We start from the raw sequence: 23,921 nt of genomic DNA on the forward strand, positions 1-23,921 counted from the left end.
GGTGTGGGCTTACGGGGAGGGCCAGGTAGCTGCCTAGGAGTTCCTCAGTTGGCTTCCTTGGCTGTCTCCACAGTGGTCAGGCCACAATGTCTCCCAAGAGGCCCTGGCCATCAAGCGGATGCTGGAAATCGGAGCCGTCAAGAACCTCACGTACTTCTGACGGGGCAGGAGCTGTACCCATCCGTCTGCTCACCCTGCTGAGTGCCCCCATCCATGGCTATGGGGGGTGCCTGGTGCCAGCTTGGACTCACCCTCCCCTGTGTGGGTAGGAGGAGGCCAGGTCTGAGACGAGGCTGTGTCCCTGGCGGCTCCGGTGGAGGCCAGATCGAGTCAGGGTGGCGGCCCTCAGGCAGCAGGAGCCCGGCCAGGCACGGGGCTTGTTGCTGTGGCATCCCCTCTCTGCCAGCGCCGGGAGATTATTTAACGGGCTATTTAATTAAGGGGTAGGAACATGCTGTGGGCTGGCCCCATGGCGTCCAGAAAAGGGGGCACATTACAGTGTTCTGCTCACTTTTTACACAGAAGTGATGGACCCACTACGGCCTAGACCCAGAGCAGGCCTCCCAGGAGGGCGAGGCGTCTGGAGCGGGCGGTGCCCGGAGCGGGTGGTGCCCTCCAGAGAAGGGCTGCTCCCTCCCAGCGGGCATGGGAAGAGCACTGGCACAGGGCTTCTGTGGAGGAGAGGACCTAAAAGGGGTTTCAGACTTATTAAACTATTTTTCCTAAAACAGAAGCAGCTGTGATACCGTGTCCTTTCAGAGTAAAGAAGACACGGATGCGTAGTGGGCCACAGCAGTGGGTCCCTCTCCCGGCAGTGGACAGGCTTGTTAAAGACCCACTGAGACCCAGGGTGGGCCAGGGTCATTCAGGAAATAATCATTTACTGAGTGCAGTGCTTGGTGGTTGTGCTTTGTCACCCTGGCGTAGCAGGCGAGCAAGTGGTGCTCCAAGCAGCCCTCTCTGCTGGACACCGAGCCTGGCATCTGCATCCTGGTTTACTTTCCAGAGGTAGGGAGGGGCAGGAGGATGCCAGGGTGGAGTGCCAGCACCCTCTTCCACCTCCCTTCCTCTCCCTCACCAGCCTCTTTTCCAAAATCTCATTCTGGGAGGTGTGTGTTTGAGGACAGGGGTGGAGACACACAAAGAAAGCCAAGTTTCCCTTCTCAGATTAAGTGGGAATCATAAAATGGAGTTTACAGAAAGTCCTGCCAGTGGCCCAGGCAGCCAGAATTGGGATGGGCAGGGCATGGGGGGCGTCTGAGGGCTTGGCAAGGCCTGTCAGCCAGTCGCCGAGCCACAGGATGAAATGCTTTTGCCATCCCCCAGTCTCTAGAATTGATATAGCCCTGCTGTTTGCCTGTCTCTACCCTTGCTTTGTTCCTCATCTCCCCAGGCCCTGCTTAGCTGCCAAGTGGGCTTCCTGCCACTCTCACAGCTGTTCCTTTACATCTGGAGCCAGAAGGGAGAGCTGGACCTCCCCCAGAGGGAAAGGGACTCACAGCTGTGTTCCTGGCTTTCTTGGAAAGAGTTGAGGCCTTGAGGTTTTGAGACAGCAGGGCTGGGACAGGACAGATAAAGAGGGGCAGAGATTTGGGAGCAACAGAGGACCCATTGCAATGGATGGGCAGAAGCCTGGCAGAACACTTTTGCTAGCTGCTCTCCCCCCAGGGGAGACAGGGAATTCTGAAAGCAAATTGGGCTGCAGCCCCAAGCCCCCTCCCCTCTCCACCACACGGGCCAGCTTCGTCCCCCAGGCTTTGTCCTGGGGGGCCTTGCTGACTCCGACAGGCATCACAGGCGTGAGTATGTTCGGGGATCTCAGCTCTGCTGATTCCTGTTGCTTCTCCAGCTGCTTCTCGTAAGGGTATGCATGGGAGTGTCCAGTTCTCCGTCCAGGCCATTGAAAGTGGCTGTCAGCACATATGATCCAGCTGGACTGGGGCCACTGCCTGTTACTGAATGTGCCTGAACTCGAGCCAGAATCCAAACTCATACCCCCGCCCCAAACTCCACACACACGCATGCAGACACAGGAGCGGTTTACATTCTTGCGTGAAGCCTGTGACACCACATGCAGACTAATCACAGCCACACATGAGTGTGTATGGGGAGGGGGTGTATACTCCCCAAACTGGCCATCGTTCCCTGGGGGGTGTGCATTCTCCAGGTTGCCCCAATCTAGGTGGATGGAGGCAGCATCGCTCAGCTAAAGAGCAGGCAGTGGAGCTTTGATGTGGACTTGCTGGATGGGGTTTTTTGGCGGTCTGAGAAAGGAACTTTCATTCTTCAGTTAGCCCGACCGATGTGAATGAACCGCCTGCCAGCCAGCCTGTCTGGTCCTGATTAAACCGTGCCCCGAAAAGGAGACAGGCAGGGAAGCAGGGCACAGCAGAGGGAAGGCACTTGGGTGCAAGCCCACAAATCCGGGTCCTCCACCGGGCTCTGTCACTTAATTCTGGATGACCCTGGGCTGATCACTTCTCCACGTCTCTGCTCCAATTCCTACATCCCTTGAAACAAGAGGGAGGGTCCAGCCAATGAGGACCACCTCTGCCGGAATTATCTGGGCATAATCTAAGAATGGAGATTCTCGGGTCTTACCCAGGCCGCTGCGGGTACGGCCCAGGAATCTGGAATTCGAACAAGCACCCGCAACCACTGCTTCGGTCGTCTAGACTACAGGATGATCTCACGAACCTCTTCCAACTCAACGGTCTGCGTGTACAGCCCAGCCTAATCCCCGAAGCCCTTGAGCTGCGTTAATTAGGCGCACGCGCGGTTTTCTTCGGCGGGCGGGGGCGGAGGCGGGCGCGCATGCGTCATCCGCGCGGGCGCGGGATTGACCCCTTCAGAGCGGCGCTCCAGCGCGGAGCGTCCGGGAACCTCTCGGCGCGCTGAGAGGCCGGCGCCTCCCTGGCAACCGGTTTCGGGCCTGGCAACGGCCGCTGAGGCCTCGCCCGTCTGCCCGGTTTGCAGCGGAAACGCGGTTTTCCCAGCGGGTGTCTCCCTGGGCTCCTCTGAGCTCCCGCTCGGCCACGGTCACGTGACTTACGTTGACTTCACCGCAGGGGCGGGGGTGAAACAGACTAGGACTGGGAGGGAGCGGAGGATCTCTGCTCCGTGCAGTGTAGACTGTGAGGTCCATCTCTCTCCTCCACAGAGGCCTGGAGAAGACGCGGGACTCCCAGCGCGACCACCTAGCTGGGCAAGACAGAGTTTAGGTCTTTATCTAGCCCAGGAACACATTGAAATGATATTCTATATTCACATCAAGTGGCGTGTCTTAATTTTGAACACTTCGGGTTTTATTTACACTTTCCGAGGACATGGATACATCCAACTGCCTTACCCCAGAGACTGGCCAGCCTGCGAAAAGTTTGAACTCGGAAGCAGTTCTGTCTGTGAGGCAGTTAGGTGTAAGCGCATACACAACCGTGCTCTGCCACGTAATCTGTAAACTAGTGATTACGCATGCCTGTCTCACAATGAAGCTTTAAGGATCTAGTGGGAATATGTCTGGAAGAACATTGTGTAGACTGTAAAGTATGACATAAACATTAGATTGGAAAGCTACCTTGCATAATGGAAAATACCGGAAAGCATATGGAACAACTGAGGCCCATCTGAAGGGCCAAACGTACGCCCAGGTATGGCTAATTACAGAAAAGTCTTTGTCTTCAAGTCACCCACAAGCTAAGGAGAGGAAGGTTAAGACATTGGTGAGAGGACTCAAATGCAGGCTTTGCAGAATCCAACAAAGAACTGTGAGTTCAAACTGCCCTCTGGCAGTGGCTTTCAAGTTGAAGTCAGATGCTCTTAGGGGTTTTTGGAGAAAGGGATTTCTTGGGTGGCATTATCCCGTTTCCATGGCATGCAGCATACCAGGGTAGGTTCGTTCCTAAACTAAAGTTGAGAAGTACATCTTCAGGGTTGGTAAGCTCTCCGCTAAACCATCTGACCGTTTTGATGTCTTAATTATAGCTTCAGAAAACTATTTGTTGTTAGTTTTGAGCATTTCCATGGTTTTGTACCAGACGTGGTTCCAGGAAATCTTTCCAACTTAAAAGTTTGAGGAGGGATCTATGTGTGTGTATGTCAGTAGTTATAGCCTGTTTTCCTGTCCAGTTCTTCCTCAGGGACCTTCCCTCTCTTGTTAGAGTTTGTGGAGATCCTGCACCCGGGAAATGAAGCGGGGAGATGAACCTTGGGTCTCATTAAATGTCAGATTTGGGGGGAGCCCAAATGTATTGGAGGGCTCCACCTCTTAAAGTAAAGGGATTGCTGGGAGCAGGTTGGGAAGACCACAGTCCTGTCTAGGAGGGTCAGCACAGAGGATCTGACAAAAGGTTTTAGGGAAAACTAAACTTTGGGAGCCAGATTTCAGGTTCCCGGGGAAGACCAATTGAAAGTACTGCACCCCTCAACAGAGGCGCTGTTTCCTCTGGAGAATCTTGCAAGACTGGGAGGGTGGAGCTGGCAGAGTGAATGAGAGAAATCACCCCAGGGGAATCGAAGTTGGAATTACTGAACTAAGCTGTTCCAGAACCGTCTGTTATTCTGAGGTTTCCTAAAACACTACTTATGTACATCACCAACTTTAACACTTAAGGAGTGTCTTCACTTGCTTAAAAATGTGTTTCTCTCCTGAGGAAAAATATCACAAGAGGGCAAGTCCGGTAGGGAGATTCTCTCCAGTTCTGCTCTTTTTCTCTGTAGATTTCTGTTCCACTTGCAGCCCTCCATGGCAAGAGAGCTAGGGAAACTTTTAAATAAAACTCAGGAAATTCTCATCTGAAAATTCTGCTGTAGAAGTCCTGAATCCTTACCTGTACCACTTTATCTCTAATGCCTTCTTCATTCCGTATTTCTCCCATTAGTGTCATGAATTTGTTTTCTAGTCCTTGGGCAGCAAGGCTGTGGCCCTTTAATTTCTTTACAAAGGTGGTGAAGGTGGTATCTTGAGCTCAGTCCCCTTGAACTTTTCTTTGCCTAGTTGAGGGGAGATGAATCCATTCAGGGGGAATGAATCCCTATATTCAGCTCCTATCCTGAGTAGCACTTTTCCTCTTGCATAATGGGGAGTAGATTTCAGAGAAGGTCTATTTAATAAGACCCCACTTCTCCCTGAGAAGACCTGTTTCCTGAGACTTCACATACCTTGTCTTTGAACATGAATACTTTAGATTCACCACAAAGAAGACAGCTATTAAGGAGCATTATATGAATGTTCTCGTAGCATTCCAAGATATTTCCAAGGGTCATAGATTGAGAAGCAGTGGAAGGAGATTCCTTTGTGTGACCGGGGCTCCCTGATCAGTGAGCTCAAGGGAGGCTTTTGGCCCAAGGTCTGCGGCTGTTCCGGCCCTGTGGGTGGGCCGAGCAGGCTGGTCCAGAGAGGAGCTCTGGGAACATGGAATGGCAGGCAGATATGGGCACCTGGGATGTAGACCAAAACTCAACAATGGATCCTGTGAATGGCATGTGTTCACAGAAGGCCTTTTAAAGATGAGGGCTGGGGTAGGCATGAAACCACAGGGCCTGTGGTCCAAAAGCTTTCGGTGTATGTCCAAGACTTTGCCGATAAAGAGAAGGAGGAGACAGATCCAGGAAGAACAGCAGTTAGAGAGGGAAAGAGTGGGTGGTCCTCTCCCTAAAACACAAATGGATTCATCCAGGAAAACAAATCCTTATTTGTTTTTTCCCAGTTTATGACCGAGTTAGGAAGGTGGAAACATAGCGGGTTGGGGAAAAGATGATTAGAGCCTTACTGGGTGTAAGAAGTAACTGTCAGAGCAAGGGAATGTTGTATCAGTGACTCTCAGAGATCGCTTGTAGTTTCGATGCTGAAGCTGGCCTGTGGTTACAGCTCCTAAAAACAGCTTCCATAAGAGGCTTCTAAAAGGCTTTTTTAAAGGGAAAGTAAACGTCAAGATTTAGTTGAGATGTCATCAGTTTATGTCTAAACATTCATGTTTCTTTAAAGCAGGCACCCCAAGTGGTATTTTAGATAAAAATCTCTATGCAAATTAGGATAGTTTTTATTTAAATATTTATACCTTTATTTTAATAAAGAGTTGATTTTATAGGGAAACTTACTAGAGAAGAGACTAATCACAGGACTCCCCCTCGTCTTTTTTTTCTGGCGCCATCATAAACAGAGTACAATACCTGGGAAGGGCTGATGGGACTCCTGGAGTGTGTACCTGGCGATTTCAGTTCTGATCCCGTAATAGCAAAGGCCACGGTGCCTCGTGTATGCCGCCACCATATAGGAAGCGAGAAGCGGAATTCCTGTTGGCTCTTTTCTGCTGTTCTGAGAAATCTCCCAAGGGCTGCTTCACATTTGCTGTTATTTCCCCCTGTTCCTCTCTACTCCGGAAGCTCAAAGGCAGCTTCAAGGCCTATTCCTTTAGAGCACTGTTTCAGTAGTCTCCATCCGAGATGGATTTGCTGTGGTGCTCTAGTGCTTTGTATGACACCATTTCCTGTTCCATGAAAGTTGAAGACGTGATGGAAATAACCCTGGCCTTCCCAGACTGACGGTGAGCATGAGAGTCAGAAACTGGGCCCCCATCCAGTGACTCGGAGCCAGTAACGAATTGTAAAGCTATCAGAAAACTGGATCCCGGCCTTGGGAGGGGTGGGGGGGATTTGATACACAGATGAGCTTTCCCAGGGAGTCGTGGTCTTTCCAGGTCATTTGGGGACTGGCGGTGGAGGATGCTAGTCCTGTTTTCCTACTGGAGCTGTGGCCTGTCCTTGCTCAGCCTGCCCCCGAGTGGGTCCCAGCTCATGGCCTTCAGCGTCGGCCGTTTTCATCTTATTCTAGGATGAAAGTGGCCTTGGGTTTGCACTGTAGGATGGAAACATTTCACAGAGGAAATCATATGTTTACATCTCTTGCTGTCACTTGTTAGCTCTGTGACCTTGGGCCGGTCTTCTTTAAGTTCACTCCCTCGTCTGTAAAATGGTAATACTTGGTAGAATTGTGAGAATTAAATGATTACAAACGTGAAGCACTCATTTCAGTTAATTTGAAATCACCTACAGGGAAATTCAGGGCTTCCCACTGCCTTAATTTTTTTTTTTAACACTTCCCTTTACCAGCTTTCTTGTCCCCTCACTCCTACGTGAGAAGTAAATGGACTCAGAGGGGTTGAAGGATTCACACTCAGTCCAGCATCCTTCTCAGTGCCTCAACGGTCCAGAGGCCACCAGAGCCTACTGATTTCCCCTGCCTATGTTCATCTCTTTCACCAGGGCCTTACTTGTGATCTCCTACCCTTTCGGCAATTCTTTGCTGTGTTTGTGCCTCGGAGAGAGCTCAGGGAGTGGGCCCCGTGTAGCCGAGTCTTGACTGTGCAGCCCCATCTTCCGTGATGTCCACGTTCCCACCCTGGGAGTGTCTGAGGCTCCCAAGGGAGAAGAGGGTTCTGTTCTCCAGGAGATCAGATTTCTTCCCTGTTCTCCAGGTTATTCTGTGCCATAACCTTGGGTTCCAAGAAAGAATGGGTACCTCCATCCTATTATAAGTGCTGTGTGTGAGGGGGGGGAGGATGTGGGCAGGGGGTGAGGGACAAGGTAGGCTGTGGTGAGGCTTAGGAAGGAGATGTCCTGCCCACCTCCAAGGTGGGGAAGGCTAGGAGAAATGAATGGACAGATCCTCTTAGGTCATCCTCTTCCTTATTCTAGCACACCAAGGCATTTTGCGTCTGATCTTAGATCCTTACTCCTTGCTGGCAAAGGCAAAACGTGTATGGGAAGGAAGAGAACTTGTCAAGATTAACCTGGAGCCCACAGGCATCTGTGCTGGGCCAGAAATGGTACCAGGAGCAGGATGTGGGGCTGGGATGTACACTTACATTTCTCATCAGTTTCTACTACCTCAGGCTTGGGTGCTGCAAAGGAAGATATCCAAGGAGGTGGAGGGTTTTGAAGCAATAGGAAATATGGTGGAAGCAGAAACATCCTCTGGGTGGAGGCTCTAGGAAGGCTATGTATACCATCTGTGGGTTGGGGCCATCCAAGGCATCAGTGGAGGAAAGAAGCACAGGCTTTTGTGATGAAGGTTCCCATGGTGGGTAAGGACTCCCAGGGAAGGTTGGAGGAGAAGGGTCTAAATCTGAGGAGGAACTTCCAACCTTTGGGACAGTGTGGGTTCTCCAGAGTTCTATTTGAATCCTACTTGCAGAGGTAGCATCCTAACTTGGCCCTGTTTATCCACCCCAGCCTGTCTGCCATCACCACGTCAAGATTTCCACCCAAACAAAGCCATTCTTAGAACATCATTTGAGTCTCAGAGCGTTGGGCTGCTTGGTGGCACAGGCTCTTTGAAGAGGGCCTCCTCCCATGAACCCCCAACGGAGGGAGCCGCCCTTGCAGAATATTGCTGAGAGAAAGGCCTAGAAGGACCCCTCCAATGTGCAGTCTGACCCCTTTGCCCCTGAGCTGTATTTGGCATGAGTCAGGTGGTTGGTGAGGCCCGGTTTCGTGCGCCCTCTGGGTTGGGCACATCTGCAAGGAGAGGAGTCTGCCCATAGGTCCTATTGTCACCATGACCAGAGCTCTCCATTGTCTGGGAAAACCAAATCAAAGCAGGGCAAGGAACCCTGCGTTCCCAAAGCATCCTCTGAGCTCTTGGGGTCTTGCTGTGACTCTGCAGGAACAAAAGAGTAGAACGCATCTGTTGGAGGAAGGACCCCTAACCTTTATTCTCAGGTGGCAGGCAGGAGTGAGGTGCAGATATGCTTTCTCTCTTGCCCCAGGAGCCTTACTGAGGACAGGACCATGGTTCCTTGTGTGAATCTAGGCTCAGCTGAGAAGGTGAGTCTCATCACCTTAAAGGCCTGCCCGCTAGTCCCCTCAAACCCCACAGATCCTGGGACACAGTCTCTCCAACGGCTGTTTAAAGAACCCTGACCAGAGAAGCTCACACTCCTTATATTGACTCCGAATGTGCAGAGGGGAGGAGGGGAGTACACGAAGCAGGGGCGCGTGGGGAGGCTCTGAGTCGCACAGCCTGGCGAGGGGTCCCCGAGTGTCACGTTCCCCCCTCCTTCCCTCCCCCTCCCTCCCAGACACCAGTCTCTGATTGGGCCAGTCCCACCTCAGAGTTGAGAGGCATCCAGTCCAAGGACAGAACTGTACGAGTATGGACACAAAACACCGAACAAACTGGGGGTGGGCTCCGGGCCAGTGTGTCAGCCAGGGCCGTTCTGGCTTCTCAGCCTCTGAAGTCTGGACCAGGAGGGGCAGGGGGCGCTGAGGTCTCTGGGGCAGCTCCGTGCCGGCAAGCACTTGACGCCCTGCTCCCCGGGGCCGTACAGGAGCACAGGCACGGTGGGACTCGGGGGAGGGCTTGAGGGCGGCAAGGGGCAGAGCTCCTCCGAAGCGTGGACGGAGCATGGACGGCAGTTTCATGAAAGCAGAGTTATAGCTGCCTCTGGAGCCTGTGGGAGGGGCAGGTAGAGGAGGGGCCGCCAGGAAAGGGCCGGGGGCCCGGGGCGGCCAGCACGGAGCACACAGCGCTCAGCGGCATCCTCTGACCACGTCCCCACCTCCACGCCCCGATGCCCTGCAGCTGGGCCCGCATTTGTGCTTGATCGGGGCTGCTTCCGGGGTCCTCTGCAAAGTCTCTGCAGAGCCAGGCCGAGGCCCCGCCCTCCCCGGCCCGGGATCCTCAGACGTGAGTCTGCATCCGCCGCTGCAGGGGCCGGCTGGGGTCGGAGTTCTGGGAAGAGGACTGGGAATGGTGGGAGGAGGAGGCCGAGGCCTTGCTCGCCTTATCGAACTGCACGTAGCCGTCCTGCTTGCCGCTGCTGCTGACGCTGCTGTCACACTGCGTGTCCAGGAAGGAGCTGCTGTCGCTGAGCGAGCCCCGCTGGAACTCCCGCTCGCAGAGCTCGATGGATGAGCTGCCCGTGCCCAGCACGAACCTCTGCCCGTAGTCGTAGAGGCGGCCCTGGCCGCTCAGCGTGCTGTAGATGTTGGTGAAGGACATGCCCGTGGGCACTCGCTGCTTGCCCGCGGGGCGCAGGTCCGGCTGGCAGCCGGACAGCGAGATGGCGGGGGTCGAGTGGTGCTCCTTGAAGGTGTTGACGCTGTAGTAGCCATTGGTGGGGTCCTGGGGGGCCGGGGGGAAGGCGGCGTCACAGCACCGGACGGGAGCCAGTCCCGCCGTCCATGGGGAGGGCCAGGGACAGACAGGAGGAAGGGGACGGCGGGAGAGGCGTTGGGGGGGGGGGGCGTCGGTCGGTCGGGTCAGCCTGGGCAGGATGCTGGCAGGTGTTCAAGTGGGGTCTTGACCGGTACGTTTTGTTATTTCAGGGCAGCTCAAGGCCATGTGAAAGCCAGGCTTTCATTGTTTTTTGTTTTAGTCCGGAACTTGGAAACGGTATTAAAAACGTTATTGGTGAGGAGGTCGTGGGAGGGGAGAACCGTGAGAGCTCAACCTTAACTCTCTCAGCCCCTTGGTGTTGGGGCGAGAGAGCAGGTGCCTTTGTGGGGGACTGTCCCTTCTATCTGTGCCTGGATCTGGGGCCTGGGTCGTCAGAGCTGAAGACCAGGCATGTCATAACCCGGGGCCCTTCTTACCTTCAGGTTCTGAAACTCCTTCTCCTCTTCTTTGAGCACCTCCAGCTGCTTCAGGACTGAGTCTTGCTGGAATTCACCCCGGTCCATCTACAACCCAGAAATCGCTGCTCAGTGGGTAGGAGGTGGGCTAATCGTCCACTTCCCCCAAGGAAAAGCCGGAGAAATGCGCTCAGAAGATGCTTGCCATCTGCGCCTCCCCTCCCCGCCACCTCTCGCTGCCTGGCCCCTGGAGGCAGGTGACAAGAGCCTGGAGGAGATTCCAGATCTCACTGTTGTTCTTGGACCCCTAGCCCCACCCCTCCTGAGAGCCGGAGACAGAGAGGTGGGTGGGTGGGTGCAGGGCAGGTCTCTAAGACCCATCGTCTTCCTTCCCGTGGGCTAGGGTTATCTCCTCCAGAGATCTTGCTTTGATTCGGTTCAATTCAGTGAGCCTTTATTGACTTCAGGCCAGGCATTGTGCTCAGGGCCAGGCAAACAGAGGTCAGGAGACATTACAGAACAGCTATGCTCATCAGGGAGCTGGGCTTGTAGATAAATAACTGCAGAACGTCTGGGCAGGGCTCGGGGCCCGCAGCTCCTCAGCGGGGCTAGGCTTCATGACGGCCTTGAGAAGGAATCAGTGAATAACTACCTCTGAGGTGCTGGCAACTAGGGCCTCCTCACCTGCCATTCACAGCAAGGACTTAGATTATTCGAAGTTATCTTCCCGAACAGAGGCCAGAGAGCCTGGGGACAAGATCATTTCCTGTTTCTCTTTGGTTCTCCAGCACACCTGGTGCAGCGCCTTACACACTGTGGTCATCGACCAAAATCCTTCCGGAGTGGAATCATATTTAATTGTGTTTTATTCATTCTTTGATTTGCCGGTGCCCGGCGTGGTGCGTGCCATACAGTAGGACTGTCACAATTGTTATGTTTATGTCAGATGAATGAATGAAGTGGCATGGCGCTAAATTACTGGAAATTAAAAAAATAATTAGACTTAAGGTGAAAAGTAAAGCACACTTGGCACACAGTGGGGTTATTAATGAATGTGAACAGCCACAGTGGTTCTTGTCCTGTGGCACAGAATGTTCTTCCCATGTATCCCTTCTGCACATGACATGATCTGGGCCAGGTTCCCACCCACTCTCAGAACTGGGCTGTGTCTTCTCCCTTGTGACTCACTTTCCTGATCTCTTTTTGGAGCCCCACAGAATCAGCCAGCGTGCTTCCATCCTGTCACTTCCCCACTAATGCTGCTTTTTTCATTTTCCAGTAAATGCTGTGGCTCTATCTGGATTGAGTTCTTCTCTTCCACCAGATTCAGCTTCTCAGCCCGCCTCTCCTCAGTGTTGGGGCTGTATCGGTGCCGGGGGTGAAGGGAGTGGCTGGACGAAGGTCTCTCCAAGGGGAGCCCTCAGCGGGTTCTTCTTATCTCCCACTCTTAACTGACCACTGAGTGACCCCCACCCCTTCCCTGAGGGTCTGGACTGGAGAATGGTGTGGAAACAGTCAGAGGCAGTCAGAATATCCCAGTGAGAGGGAATGCAAGGTCCCCAGGGGATGAAGGACAGGCGTGGGTACTTTCACACTAGACTCAATCAATCTCATCAACAGAGACGTCCATTCCTGCCCAGGTCTGGACTGACCGTTCATCTGTGTCAGACACTATGTTAGGTCTGGGCGAAGTAGACATTTGTCCCTTTGTCTCTGAGGAACGCTGGGATACTTGGGGAGGCTGACGTGTAATTAGAGAAATGCACTATGAAAGAGGAACATGCAGAGTGTTTGGGGAGAGCACCAGGAAGTGCATAGCTCTGCCAGCCATGGTGGGGCAAGCCTGGAAGATTGTGGAGGAGGTGACATTTGAGCTGACTCTCGAAGGAGAATGTGAAATTCAACAGACAAAATCAACAGGCCGAGGGAAGAGCAGTGCAAAGCCTCCGAGGTATAAAAGACTCAAGGGCTGGGAACTGCAAGTTCTCTGGGGCGTTGGAGGGCTGGATGCATTTGGCAGGAAGATGGGGCTGGACAGGCCGGAAGCCGCTTCCTGCTGAAGGGTCTTGATGACCCGCCTGGTGCTGGAATATCAGGTAGATCTGGAGCCACCGAGGGTCTTTAAGTAGGACGGTAACAGGATCAGATTTGCATCTTAGAAGGACCCTTTGTGGGACTCTGGAGGGTGGAGAGTAAAGTGGTGAAAGATTAGAATGTGGGACCACTTGGGAGGATGCCGTCATCGATCAGGGGAGCCGTGGTGAGGCCTGCACTTAGGAGTTATAGTGGAGAAGAGGCAGGGGCACAGCTCTGAAAAGATTCTGAAGTGGAATTGTCGGGACCTGAAAATCAACTGGATAGAAGAAGAGCAGCAGAGAAAACGTCATTTCAATTCACTAAACGTTGGTGAGCATCTGCCAGGGAACGTGGAAGGCTCTGGGGACACAGGGATGAGTAAGGCAGCTTGCTCACCATCTAGTGGAGACAGATAAGGAAACAGGTGATTTCACAGCAAAGCAAATAGCGACCGTTCCTTGAGCCCTCACTGTGTTCCACTGGCTCCAGCCTCTTCAGGGGTTCATCCACTGAGCCCTCACCCCGACCCCATGTACCATGACCTTCATCCTATCCTAGAAGAGGAGACTGAAGCACAGAGAGGCCCATGCTCTTGACCGACCTGCTTGCAGCTGCTACTCCAACATATTATAACCGTGACACAGTAGGCACCAGAGTTTTCCGGGATTTTGTTTGGACAGATGGATGGGTGACGGTCCATCGAGGGGGCTCGGGAGGAGAAGCGGCCTTGGGGTTGCTGGAGAAATTATGAGTTTAAAGCTATCCAGTCCCCAAAGAGGAGCCTATGCTTGTTGCAGACTTCTGGGGAGATGGGGGGAGCAGGGCATGTACTGGATGTTGATAATATATCTATGTGTGGAGGATTATATGTTATATCACAACATCTTACGGCAATTATACACATCTTCTCTCCCTACTGGACAATGGGTCCCTTGAAAGCTGGGACTGCATCTTAGATGCCTTTGAGTCTCCGAGAACCCCAAGCACAATATAGTAGACACACAATAAATCTTTGTTGGCTGAGAATGCGAGCACGCTTCATTTTATTGCGCTTCACAAATATTTCATTTTTTATAAATCCAAGGCTTGTGGCAACCCTGCAGAGGACAAGTCCTTTGGCACCATTTTCCCAAGAGCATCTGCGGCTCGCTTTGTGTCTCTATGTCACATTTTGGTAATTCTTGAGAATTTAAGACTTTGTCATTATTATCGTCTTTGTTACGGGGATCTGTGATCAGTGATCTTTTTGGTTTTTTTTTTCTTTTTGGCCACGCCTCACGGCACGTGGGATCCCGCGCCCCCTGCAGTGGAAGCGCAGAGTCTTAACCACTGGACCGTCCCTGTGATCAGTGATCTTTGATGTTACTATTCACTGAAGGCTCAGATGACGGTTACCAGCTTTTAGCAATAACGTATTTTTTAATTAAGATAGGTACCTTTTTAAAGACATAATGCTATTGCACACTTAATAGACTACAGTATATAGTGTAAATGTAACTTCTGCATGTACTGGGAAACCAAAAATTCCACGTGACTAGCTTTATTGCGGTCTGGAACCCAACCCACAGTGTCTCCTAGGTCTGCCTGTAGGTGCCTGGCCTGTTATGGGGGGGGAAGCACATCTTGCCTGATGCTCTGCTTGTCAGGAGCATCTAGAGCATCAGGAAGCCTCTGGTTCTGGGAGCTTCAGGGCGCAGAGGTCGGGGCGGGGCGGGGATAAGATGGCATTCTCACCATCCGCTGCTTGATGGTGGGCGGTTCCTCAGCCTCCCGGCCAGAGGCAGGCTCCTTGTGGACAATCTCTACCCGGATGTCATTCCTGGCTGACACGACACCTTTGAGATCTGGCCATAAAATAGGAAAGTGTAGACGACAGAATCAGTTGTCATCTCAGGCATTAGGGCCTGAGATGTCAAGCTCTCCCCTCCCCTCCAGCCCCTGAACTCAGCAGTTTCAGGGCCCACCTGGTAATAGAACCTGTCTGGACGTGCCGTGGGCTGTTGGGACCTCAGAGTACTTTCTCTGCTGGCTCCTGGTTGCACGACCCTCAGGCTTTCCCTGCCTCTCCCGTGGCATGGGTGGTCATCCCCAACCATTCGGCCACCTGGTCATCCTACTAAATTCTCACCTCCTTCTAGAAGTCTTCCCTGACCTACTCTACCAGGCTCTGATCTCTCCGTTCAGAGAATCACACATCTGTTAGAAAGGACCTTGAGATCCCATGGTCAACCTCCCACCCAAAGCAGAAACGTCCCTGCACTAGTGGTCCAGCTTCCGTAATGGAGAGCTTACGGCTTCTAGAGGAAGAAGCCGGTTTATACCTGGAGAGCTCTGTTAGAAAACTCCTGCTGAAATATGCTCCCCCATGATGTCCACTGAGCGGGTGGTGAGGGAGGGCCTGAGACCGCATCACTGGGGGCCCTCAAGAGAGCAAGGCTGCTCAGCTTGGAGGGGAGGACACAGGCAACTTTCTTTCAACATGTGAAGGCTGCCAAGCAGAGGGAGGAGCAGGCTTACACTGATTATTCTTTTTGTGCCTTCCGCTCATAGAATGTCAGAGCCGGGTGGGGCCCTGGAAGTCACATCAGCCGGCCCCTTGCTATTACACAGGAGAGAACCGAGCCCTGGAGTGGCTGTGGCTTGCCCAGGGTCACGGGGTCGAAGAGGCGGGACCACAAGACAGTCTCTATTGTTCCCACCGTCTCCACCCTCCCATTTACCCTTCCACGTGTCTGTCTAGCAGACGTAAGTTCAGAGCTACGCCCAGGACGGAGACTCCAGGCACACACGAGTGAAGAGTGCATCACTGCAGCTCTATTTACAATAGCCAGGACATGGAAGCAACCTAAGTGTCCATCGACAGAGGAATGCATAAAGAAGACGTGGCACATATATACGACGGAATATTACTCAGCCATAAAAAGGAACAAAACTGAGTTATTTATAGTGAGGTGGATGGACCTAGAGACTGTCATACAGAGTGAAGTAAGTCAGAAAGAGAAAACCAAATACCGTATGCTAACACATATATATGGAATCTAAGAAAAAAAAAAAAGGTCATGAAGAACCTAGGGGTAAGATGGGAATAAAGACACAGACCTACTAGAGAATGGACTTGAGGATACAGGGAGGGGGAAGGGTAAGCTGTGACAAAGCGAGAGAGAGGCATGGACATATATACACTACCAAACGTAAAATAGATAGCTAGTGGGAAGCAGCCGCATAGCACAGGGAGATCAGCTCGGTGCTTTGTGACCGCCTGGAGGGGTGGGATAGGGAGGGTGGGAGGGAGGGAGACGCAAGAGGAAGGGAATATGGGAATATATGTATATGTATAACTGATTCACTTTGTTATACAGCAGAAACTAACACACCATTGTAAAGCAATTATACTCCAATAAAGATGTTAAAAAAAAAAAAAAAGCGCAACACCAGCACTTTATGGCTAACAACTAAAAGACCTTTAGGAGTCCCCCCAAAGCAATTCCCTGAACCCCCCTTTTTTTTTTCCTGTGTGGGTGGCCTGCTTTTCTGGTTCGACTAGCAGATCTTGGAGGGCAAAGATCACCTCCCCCCACCCCCCCACCCCCGGGTTTCAGTACAGTTCCCGATGGGTGGAGAGTGCTATGTATGTTCAATTTGAGGTGCTAGCTGACGGCCCTGCTGCATGAAGTTCACTTCTGTCCAGCTCAGCAGCAGTGGAGCGCCCGCTCTGTAGCAGATGCCGAGCAAAGCGCTGCATGTGAAAAGATGCGTGAGGCCCATCCCTGCCCCAGCAGCTCACAGCACTGGTAGGGCCCCTGCTCGCTGTACTCCTGCTTTTACTCCGGGGCAGTCTAAGCTGGCCTTTTTCTCTGCCCCCCTCCCTGAGCTCCCGGGTCTCCCTCCCGTACTTCTCTGGGAGCGGGCACAGCAGAAGGCCACAATGGTTGCCAGAAGGACGAGGAAGGCCACGCCAGCTCCTACGGCCACCCCGATGATGACGGCCATCGGCACAGCCTCTGTGGGAGAGAAGCAAGCAGGCTGATGAGGGAGCTGGGGCAGCCCGCTCTCTCCCCCCAGATCTCACCCAGCTCCTCGGGCGCAGCCCCTGCCGAGCTGGGGCCAGACCACGGCGCGTGGGCGCTCCTGGGAAAGGCCACAGGGGCCTGCGCAGGCGCGGGCACAGTCCAACAGGGGTCAGCTCGGGCGGGACACGGTGTGGCGGAGAGGGCGGGCAGACCTGGGAAAGATGGCAGCAGTGGTGGGGGCAGAGAGGCACGCAGACACAGGGAGGGGAGGGGAGCGTGGGAGGTGAGAGGCAAGGTTGGTACGCTGAGCTCTCCGAGGTGATACACCAGGAGAGTCGTTAAGTCCTGGCTTTTCTTTGGAAAATGACCAGGGTCACTGCCGCTGTTTGTTCGCTTCGCTTTTTCCTTCGCTTCCCTTTCCCAGGTGCAGAGGGTGGACAATGGACAAGCAGCTTTTAGAGAGTTTTCAGGTCTGAGGCAGCTTCCCCTCCGGACCTGGGCATCACAGGTGGTAACAGCCAGGGGCCACGTCTTAGGGGCCGGAGGGCAGGATCACAGCTCCCTCCACCTCTTTTTTTTTGTTTTGTTTTGGTCGCGCTGCATGGCATGCACTTCCCCAACCAGGGATCGAACCTGTGCCCCCTGCAGTGGAAGCGCGGAGTCCTAACCACTGGACCGCCAGGGAAGTCCTTCCCCCCACCTCTTTAAGGAGAGATGCCCAGTCCTGCCCCCTCCTCTCCTGGGCCAGTCCTCTGGGCAGGAATCCCGGCACCCCACCCCGCCAGAGAGGCACCTGGAACTCCAGCTAGGCAAAGCTTCCCTCCCTGCTGAGTTCCTGTACTCTGTCTCCTGCCCTAGCCAAGTAGAGATGGGGGTGGGGAGGGTGATGTTAGGCTGGGGTGGGCGCTCTTCCAGACAGTCCTGACCCTTCTGTGTCTGCAGAGGGGGCCTGAGCATATGATGTGGGACCCTGAGTAGTCCATGGGGGGTTAGAACTAGAGAATGCAGGGGCAGGAGAGCTTAGGGCTCAGAGAGTCCAAGCCTCCCATTTATAGATGGAAACCTTGAGGTCCAGGGAAGTCAAGTGACTTGGTTAAGGACACACAGCTACAGTAGAGCCAGTGCAAATCCACGTCTCCTCTTATCTGCCCCCCTCATCCTGCCCAGCTCCACACACTGCGTCCCATGGCATCCTACAAATCTCACATCCTCTGTACAGCCCAGAGCAACGTACTTTACCCTCTCTTTTCTTTATCTGTAAAATAGGATAATTACAGTGCCTGCCTCAGGGGCGCGTCTGGGGTTTAGATGGGTGAATGCAGGCAGGTAAAGGCTGGCACAGAGCCTGGCACCCAAACCGATCCCAGCCTTTGCCCTCGTGTCTGTGTGGGAAGGAGGACCGCAGCAGATACAAGGATAGGAAAGTTCCTTTTTGAGACTCAGCTGCTGCCCCTACCCCACGCTCTCAGTGTGGATGACTGGGGACTCCAGGTATCGGTCCTGAGCTGGAGGTTGGCCTCTCGCCTCTCACTGTCGTTTTCTTTAAAGAGCAAAAGAAAGGAAGAACCCCGCAGACCCTGGCCCCTGGAGATGCTGCTGGGAGGGGGTGTGGTCCCTCTCCCGGAAGGAGCGCGTGTCCAACGGTTGGCAGTGTTGGCCGTCAGGCTGGGGCTCTCCTTCCAGCCCAGGACTGGCACACTGGTGCATTCATCACCTGCCTACTGGAGCCCGAGACCCCTGTAGGGGGCGCACGGGAGGCGACGGGGAGGAGGTGGGTGCGACAAACACTCGGGGACTGAAAATGGAAGGCGTTTGGGCTGGTCTCAACAGTCAGGGGTGAGACAATGGACTTGACCTCGCCAGCCCTGCGGGCTTGCTCTGACACTGAGACGGCCCTGTCTCTAGGTTTGAATTTCTCTAGGAAAGGAAAGCTGCGTTGGAAGTTCGTTGCTTCCATGCTTTTGAATTTTATTGATTTGAGTTGAATTCAGTTTCTCCGAGATTCCTAGGGCATTTCCTTGGAAAACTCGGGTCTTGTCTCAGCTGAGCTCAGAGCCAAAGGATGACGGTGGAAGGGTCCTTAACCTCTCTGGGCCTCAAGGTCTGTGAAACCAGAGAACCAGGGAAGCGGTATCTAAGGCAGCTGTGCCTCTGGCGTCTGCATTTCCTTAAGTTGTTAACAGCTGGGAGGTTGTGGTGGTAGCCATCTTATCTGGAGGACTGTCCTGAGTGGGTGGGTGGGGGCAGAGGGAGAGGGTCCTGGGCGGGGGACCCAGGGTGCAGGCACAGAAGAGATGGAGACAGAGGGTGACACCAGCTCAGCACCAGGAGTGGCCCTGAGGGGCGTCAGGGAGAACACAGCAGGAGTTGATATTGTGTGCCCGCCTTGAGCTGGCCTGTGCCTGGCCTGTTGCTCTTTAAGGGGCCGCCTGCCCAGAGGGGAGGGGCTGAGCGGGACCCACCAGGGACTTGCTGAAGCGCCTCCTGGGCTGGTGTGGCGGGAGAACTAGGGCAGGGGGCCCCTCATCTTCGTCATGGCCTTTGCCGACCCTGTAGGGTCTGGCTTGCCATGTCCTGATTCTCTTTTCTGGGTTTCTCCCTGGAGGGTGGGGGGCAGTTGTCTCCTGTGGGGTCCCAAGAGAGAGCAACTCAACCCAGGGAGCCTGGTGACCCCTTTTGCTGCCAAATCCCCGGGGAGAGAGGCACTGCCCAGCGGCCTCAGCCCGGTGGTGAGATGACAGCTCCACGGGGAATGCAGGAGTGCGGGAAGGAGCCAGCCAGCAGAAAGCACGGGGTCAGCATGGATTACGCAGGCCACAGCCGGGCTGGGCGGCCCAGGTGTTCTTGGAAGCGATGGCCAAGCTGGTGATGATGGTGAGAAGCGGAGTCAGGTGGGGGTGAGCTGACCCCAGGGGGAGGAGTCAGGGCTTCAGAAGAGGAGGGGTAGGAGGAAAGACGGGGGAGGAGCAAGTGCCCTGGGCTGCCAGGAGCCTGCGGGGGGGCAGCAACAACGGAGACAGGTCTCGGGGTCTCTAGACCCGTGCTGCCTGGAGGCTCTCTCCCTGCTGCTCTGACTGCACTAAAGCCTCAAGATGGGGGAGGGCAGAGAAGTTAGCGGCTGCCCTGGCCTCCCGACCCACACTTTGGGCTCCCTCCCACTCTAGCCCAGCAGCCCCTTCCCCCATCCCGGGGAGTCTCATGTCTCCTTCGTACCTGCTTCCAGCCCGGCTCCCGACTTCATTTCCGAACCTGTTTGGAAATAAAGCAAGAGTCCACAGCCAGGGCCTGGCTGGCCAGGGTGGGGTGGGAATGGGAGCGGGGGCGGCCCTCTGGAGGGTCTGGGGTGGTTGGGGGCTCCCTCCTGCATCACATCTCCAGGATGCCCCACAGATCCGGCCTGGCCGAACCGAACCCGGAGTTCGTTCAGACTGACTTAGGGACTCCAGACAGGTGGGACCAGAGAGAGAGGTCAAGGCTGGGGTGGGAGTTGGCTCTGAGGAGGGGGGGTGAGAACACTAAGGGGCGGGTGGAGGGGTGGGGCACTGAGGGGAAGACGCGGAGGGGAAGCAATGGTGGACTGGGAGGGTTGGGATGATGTGTCGATGATATTATGCAAATTATGCGCAAAGCATTAGCAAAGCAGCACTTATTAGGGAAGAGGTGTTGGGAGCAATGCGTGATCCACAGGGTAGCACTGCGGCCCCAGGGGCCCAGCTGAGACCACCTGCTTGGCCCAGGATCTCTTCCAAGGCCTGACAGCCTGTGGGTGGGCCTTAAGCTTGGAGGGGTCGGAGACTGCCAGGGCCGAGGCCCCCTGGACTGTTCCTGTCTGTCTTGGACTAACCCCCGCTGGCCAAGGGGCTAGATCTGCAGCCCATCTCAGGACCTGGTGTGCCACTGGCTGGCTGCCTCATTTCTCTGGAACCCCCTCCATGCCCCTCTGAGACCCCCGCCCTCCGAGCCTGAGTCCTTCCGAGCTCTGAGCCCTTCTGCCCGGCGCTGCCCTGCTGGCTGGGGTCTCCTTCAGAGCACAGTGCTCCAAGTGTCTCCTGTGTCCCCATGGGGAGCTGCAGGCAGCCTGAGGCCAGTCCCCTGCACACCAGGGATTGGACAGCTCAAGTGCCACTCCTTAGCTTAGCACGGGCACCCTCGGGTTTGGGGCAACTGGACTGGCTTTTTGGCTTAATGGGCTGGGCCAGGTTCCCCAATACGCGCATCCTGGTGCATCCCCGTGGGGACACTGCTCAGAGATCATGCCCCCAAAGGGCCCCAGGGAACCGCTGAGAGCAGGGAAGCCAGGGCCTTTAGTCAACGTGGCGCCTCCTGAGGGGCCAGCACCTGGGCAGCTGTCCTCCTGCTTGCTCTGGAGCAGGCCAGTGCCCCTGGGCTCGGGGGGCCTGGCTGACCGGCAGCGGCTGTGTGGCAGGTGAGGAAGGGCCTCCGGCCCGCCCGCAAGTGCAGGCGCTCTGTCCCCCCAGGGCCCCGGAGGACCTTGCTTGGGCCCTGCCCTTGCGGGGAGAGGCCGCGGTCCGTGGCTCTGGCAGCCCCACCTTGCTCCTTGAGCCGGATGATCTCCGTGTCGGAGCCGAAGCTGTTCCAGGCGGTGCAGTTGTAGATGGTCTGGAAATCGGCCCGCACGATGTTGCTGATGGTCAGCGTGGAGATGACGCCCTCCTCGGTGCTGACCGTCTCCACCGTGTAGCGGCCCGATGTCCCCGACTCCAGCACGTTCTCCTTCCAGGACCAGGCCTGCCCAGGTGCACAGAATTGGGAGGACATCCTGCCCGGGCCGTCGTGCTGCCTCCCTGCTCCCGGGCGGACGCTGCCAGGCCCGCGCTCACGCTCACCGCCACACGGCACAGGTCGACGCGCACGCCACAACACGTGCGCGCACAGCTCAGCGCCCGCAAACACACGCCACATCACGGGTACACCTACCGTCCCACCCACAGTGCCAACACGTGCACACGCAAGTACGCCTACGTCACAACACACAGCATAGACACGTGTGCGCACACACACATCACGACACGGGTACACCTACCGCCCCACCCACAGTGCCAACATGTGTACACACAAGTACGCCCATGTCCCAACACACAGCACAGACACGTGTGCACACAGCACACACACATGTCACAACACGGGTACACCTACCGCCCCACACGTAGCACACACACACGTACACACACAGAGGCTGGGCCACCTCAGAGGGTATTTCCATCGACACGGGGCCTTACGCGGCTTTTTGCTGGAACATATTCCCAGGCAAGCAGGGGCTCTGGGGCGGCGATGGGAGCCCCTCCGTCAGCTGGGGCCCCTGACAGATGGTGGTGAAGGCCAGCCCCAGGCTGACTGAGTCTGGTTTGGTTACTTTGTGCGTGTCTTTGTACAAACGTTACGCTCTGAGAGCTGCGTTTGTGAGAACCTTAGTGCAGCTTGGTTTCGGCCGGTGAGCGTTTACCTCTTCTCAGAGCCCTTTCCCGTACACTGTCACCGCCTGCCCCACCGTGTTGCCCTGGGCTCTGTGGGGTGTTTAGCTGCACCCTACAATGTCTCCAGGTGTCGCCAAATGTCCCCTGGGGGCAGAACCGCCCAGGTTGAGAACCCCTGGCCTAGAGTTCCATTTCCACGAAGAGGAAGACAGTGTGAATAGGCTCAGTAGTGAACAGGATATTATCGACACCAGCACGTGTTACACTTACACTTTAAAAAGATTAGAGTGAAGGGAAGAGGGAGGCGTAGGCATTAGTTCTACGCGTGGACCCTTGCCATTTTTGTGTGACTCAGACAGTGAATGAACTGAATGCCTGAGGAAGTGTGTAACGCACCAGTGCTCTAACAAGGTCTCCATCTACAGGGTGACACCTTAGCTGTTGGCGTGTGCCTCCCACGCCCCTTCAGGTGCTGCCGCCCTGGGGAAAGGTGAGACTGCCCTGTGAACTTGACCTGGGCGGCCTTTCGGCAGGACCGCCTGGGCACTGGGCTTGCAGACAACAGTGTCTCCACCCCTCCCCCGACACCCAACAGTGCGGGGAGATGCTCACCTCTCTGTTTTCCCGCCCCAGCTTCTACCAGTGTCAGCGGAACCTGGGTGGGAGACCCCCACTTCTACAAATGCAAATACCTGGGAGGGCTACATGTGAGCCAGTCAGGCGGCCCAAGCTGCACTGCGGGGACAAGGGTTTTGAGGGAGGGGCGGGGAGAATGGAGTGATGCTTTCAGAGGGAAAACTTGCTAACTGGGGCAGCGCTCTCCATGGGCATCAAAGCAGAGGAGGGTTGTGGAGGCGCAGAGAGAGGTCTGCTGACTATAAGCTGCATCCTATTTACGATTTTGCTAAAGGCTGGCCTTGAACCCAGGAAAGGTAAGAAATCGTGTTTTCCCTTCTGCTGCCCTCACTTGCCCTCTGCCCCCAAGATGCAGAATTTGGTCGGAACCATTTGTGTTGGCACACAGCTGAGAGGCAGAGAAGAGTTAAATACACCCGCGGGCGAGGAGCACAGCCTGTCCTGAGAAAGGAGACTGCCCATGATTTTTGTCTTCGTGATGCCTTTCCAAGAGACACAAGGCAGGAATAGTTTTACCCAACGGGGAAAGGCAATGCAGAGGCAAGAATGACCAGCTGGATGGTGGAGCGGCTGCAGGCACAGATGACCCGCCAGGCTGCCCAGCCTGGAGGCCGTGCCACTGGCCCTCCCTGCTCGCCCCGGGGCACTCACGATGCGGTCGGGTGGCGGCGTGCTCCGGATGAAGCACTTGATTTGGCCCTTCTCCCCGTGGAGGGCGTGCTGGGTCTGGGTGCTGGAGATGATGGGGGGTCCTGTTGGGGAGACAGCATCACATCAGGGATTTGGGAGGGGGTGGGCACTGGCTGGGCCCCTCTTGGCAAGTTCAGAAGTTTATACATTCATTCAGTCGTTCAGCAAACAGTTACTGGAGGCCTGTATATGCAAGGTGAAGGGAGAGGCAGGGGACTCAGAGATAGATGAGGCTTCAGTCATAAACGTCTCAAGGGATTGTGAGTGAGTGCCTCTAAGTCAGGACGCCCAGAGACATCAAGAGCTGTCACAGGAGGTGGGGAGGTGAGCACCAGGCAAAGTGCTAACCGACTTCACAGGAGAGAAGAACTCTACCCGGCAGGTGGGGAAACCTTTATGAAGGAGGCGGTACACCTGCGAAGGGAGTGGGGGAGGTGTCAGGGAGGAAGGACTGTAAGGTCACCTCCGCCTCAGCCAGCTGTTGGATTTCAAACCATTCCCT

General features: G+C 54.9%; 2 protein-coding genes across 8 annotated transcripts in view; one reads left to right on the forward strand and one right to left on the reverse strand.

The window, feature by feature from the left end:
• The window catches only part of ST3GAL4 (ST3 beta-galactoside alpha-2,3-sialyltransferase 4), a 48,022-nt gene extending 31,951 nt beyond the window's left edge, over nucleotides 1–16,071 (forward strand). For 4 of the 7 annotated variants that reach the window (XM_022556239.3, XM_022556240.2, XM_022556236.2 and 1 more), the window contains one exon: nucleotides 74–733. In XM_022556239.3, coding sequence (XP_022411947.1) covers nucleotides 74–160 — 87 coding nt within the window. In that variant the 3' untranslated portion in view covers nucleotides 161–733. Of the gene's footprint in view, nucleotides 1–73; nucleotides 8,824–10,599 lie in introns of those variants that run through there. The other 3 variants (XR_016393949.1, XR_016393950.1, XM_089915793.1) reach the window with 2 other exon arrangements.
• The window catches only part of KIRREL3 (kirre like nephrin family adhesion molecule 3), an 82,639-nt gene continuing 69,480 nt past the window's right edge, over nucleotides 10,763–23,921 (reverse strand). The window contains exons 8-15 of the mRNA XM_089915899.1: nucleotides 23,381–23,481; nucleotides 21,065–21,407; nucleotides 19,872–19,907; nucleotides 19,468–19,560; nucleotides 16,718–16,870; nucleotides 16,542–16,649; nucleotides 14,383–14,492; nucleotides 10,763–10,819 (exon numbers count right to left, since the gene is read on the reverse strand). Coding sequence (XP_089772025.1) covers nucleotides 10,763–10,819; nucleotides 14,383–14,492; nucleotides 16,542–16,649; nucleotides 16,718–16,870; nucleotides 19,468–19,560; nucleotides 19,872–19,907; nucleotides 21,065–21,407; nucleotides 23,381–23,481 — 1,001 coding nt within the window. The remainder of the gene's footprint in view (nucleotides 10,820–14,382; nucleotides 14,493–16,541; nucleotides 16,650–16,717; nucleotides 16,871–19,467; nucleotides 19,561–19,871; nucleotides 19,908–21,064; nucleotides 21,408–23,380; nucleotides 23,482–23,921) is intronic.

The sequence above is a fragment of the Delphinapterus leucas genome, chromosome 7, assembly GCF_059928025.1.
Source record: "Delphinapterus leucas isolate spDelLeu-1000000601 "Yukka" chromosome 7, BTC_Dleu_Yukka2, whole genome shotgun sequence".
Taxonomy (NCBI): domain Eukaryota; kingdom Metazoa; phylum Chordata; class Mammalia; order Artiodactyla; family Monodontidae; genus Delphinapterus; species Delphinapterus leucas.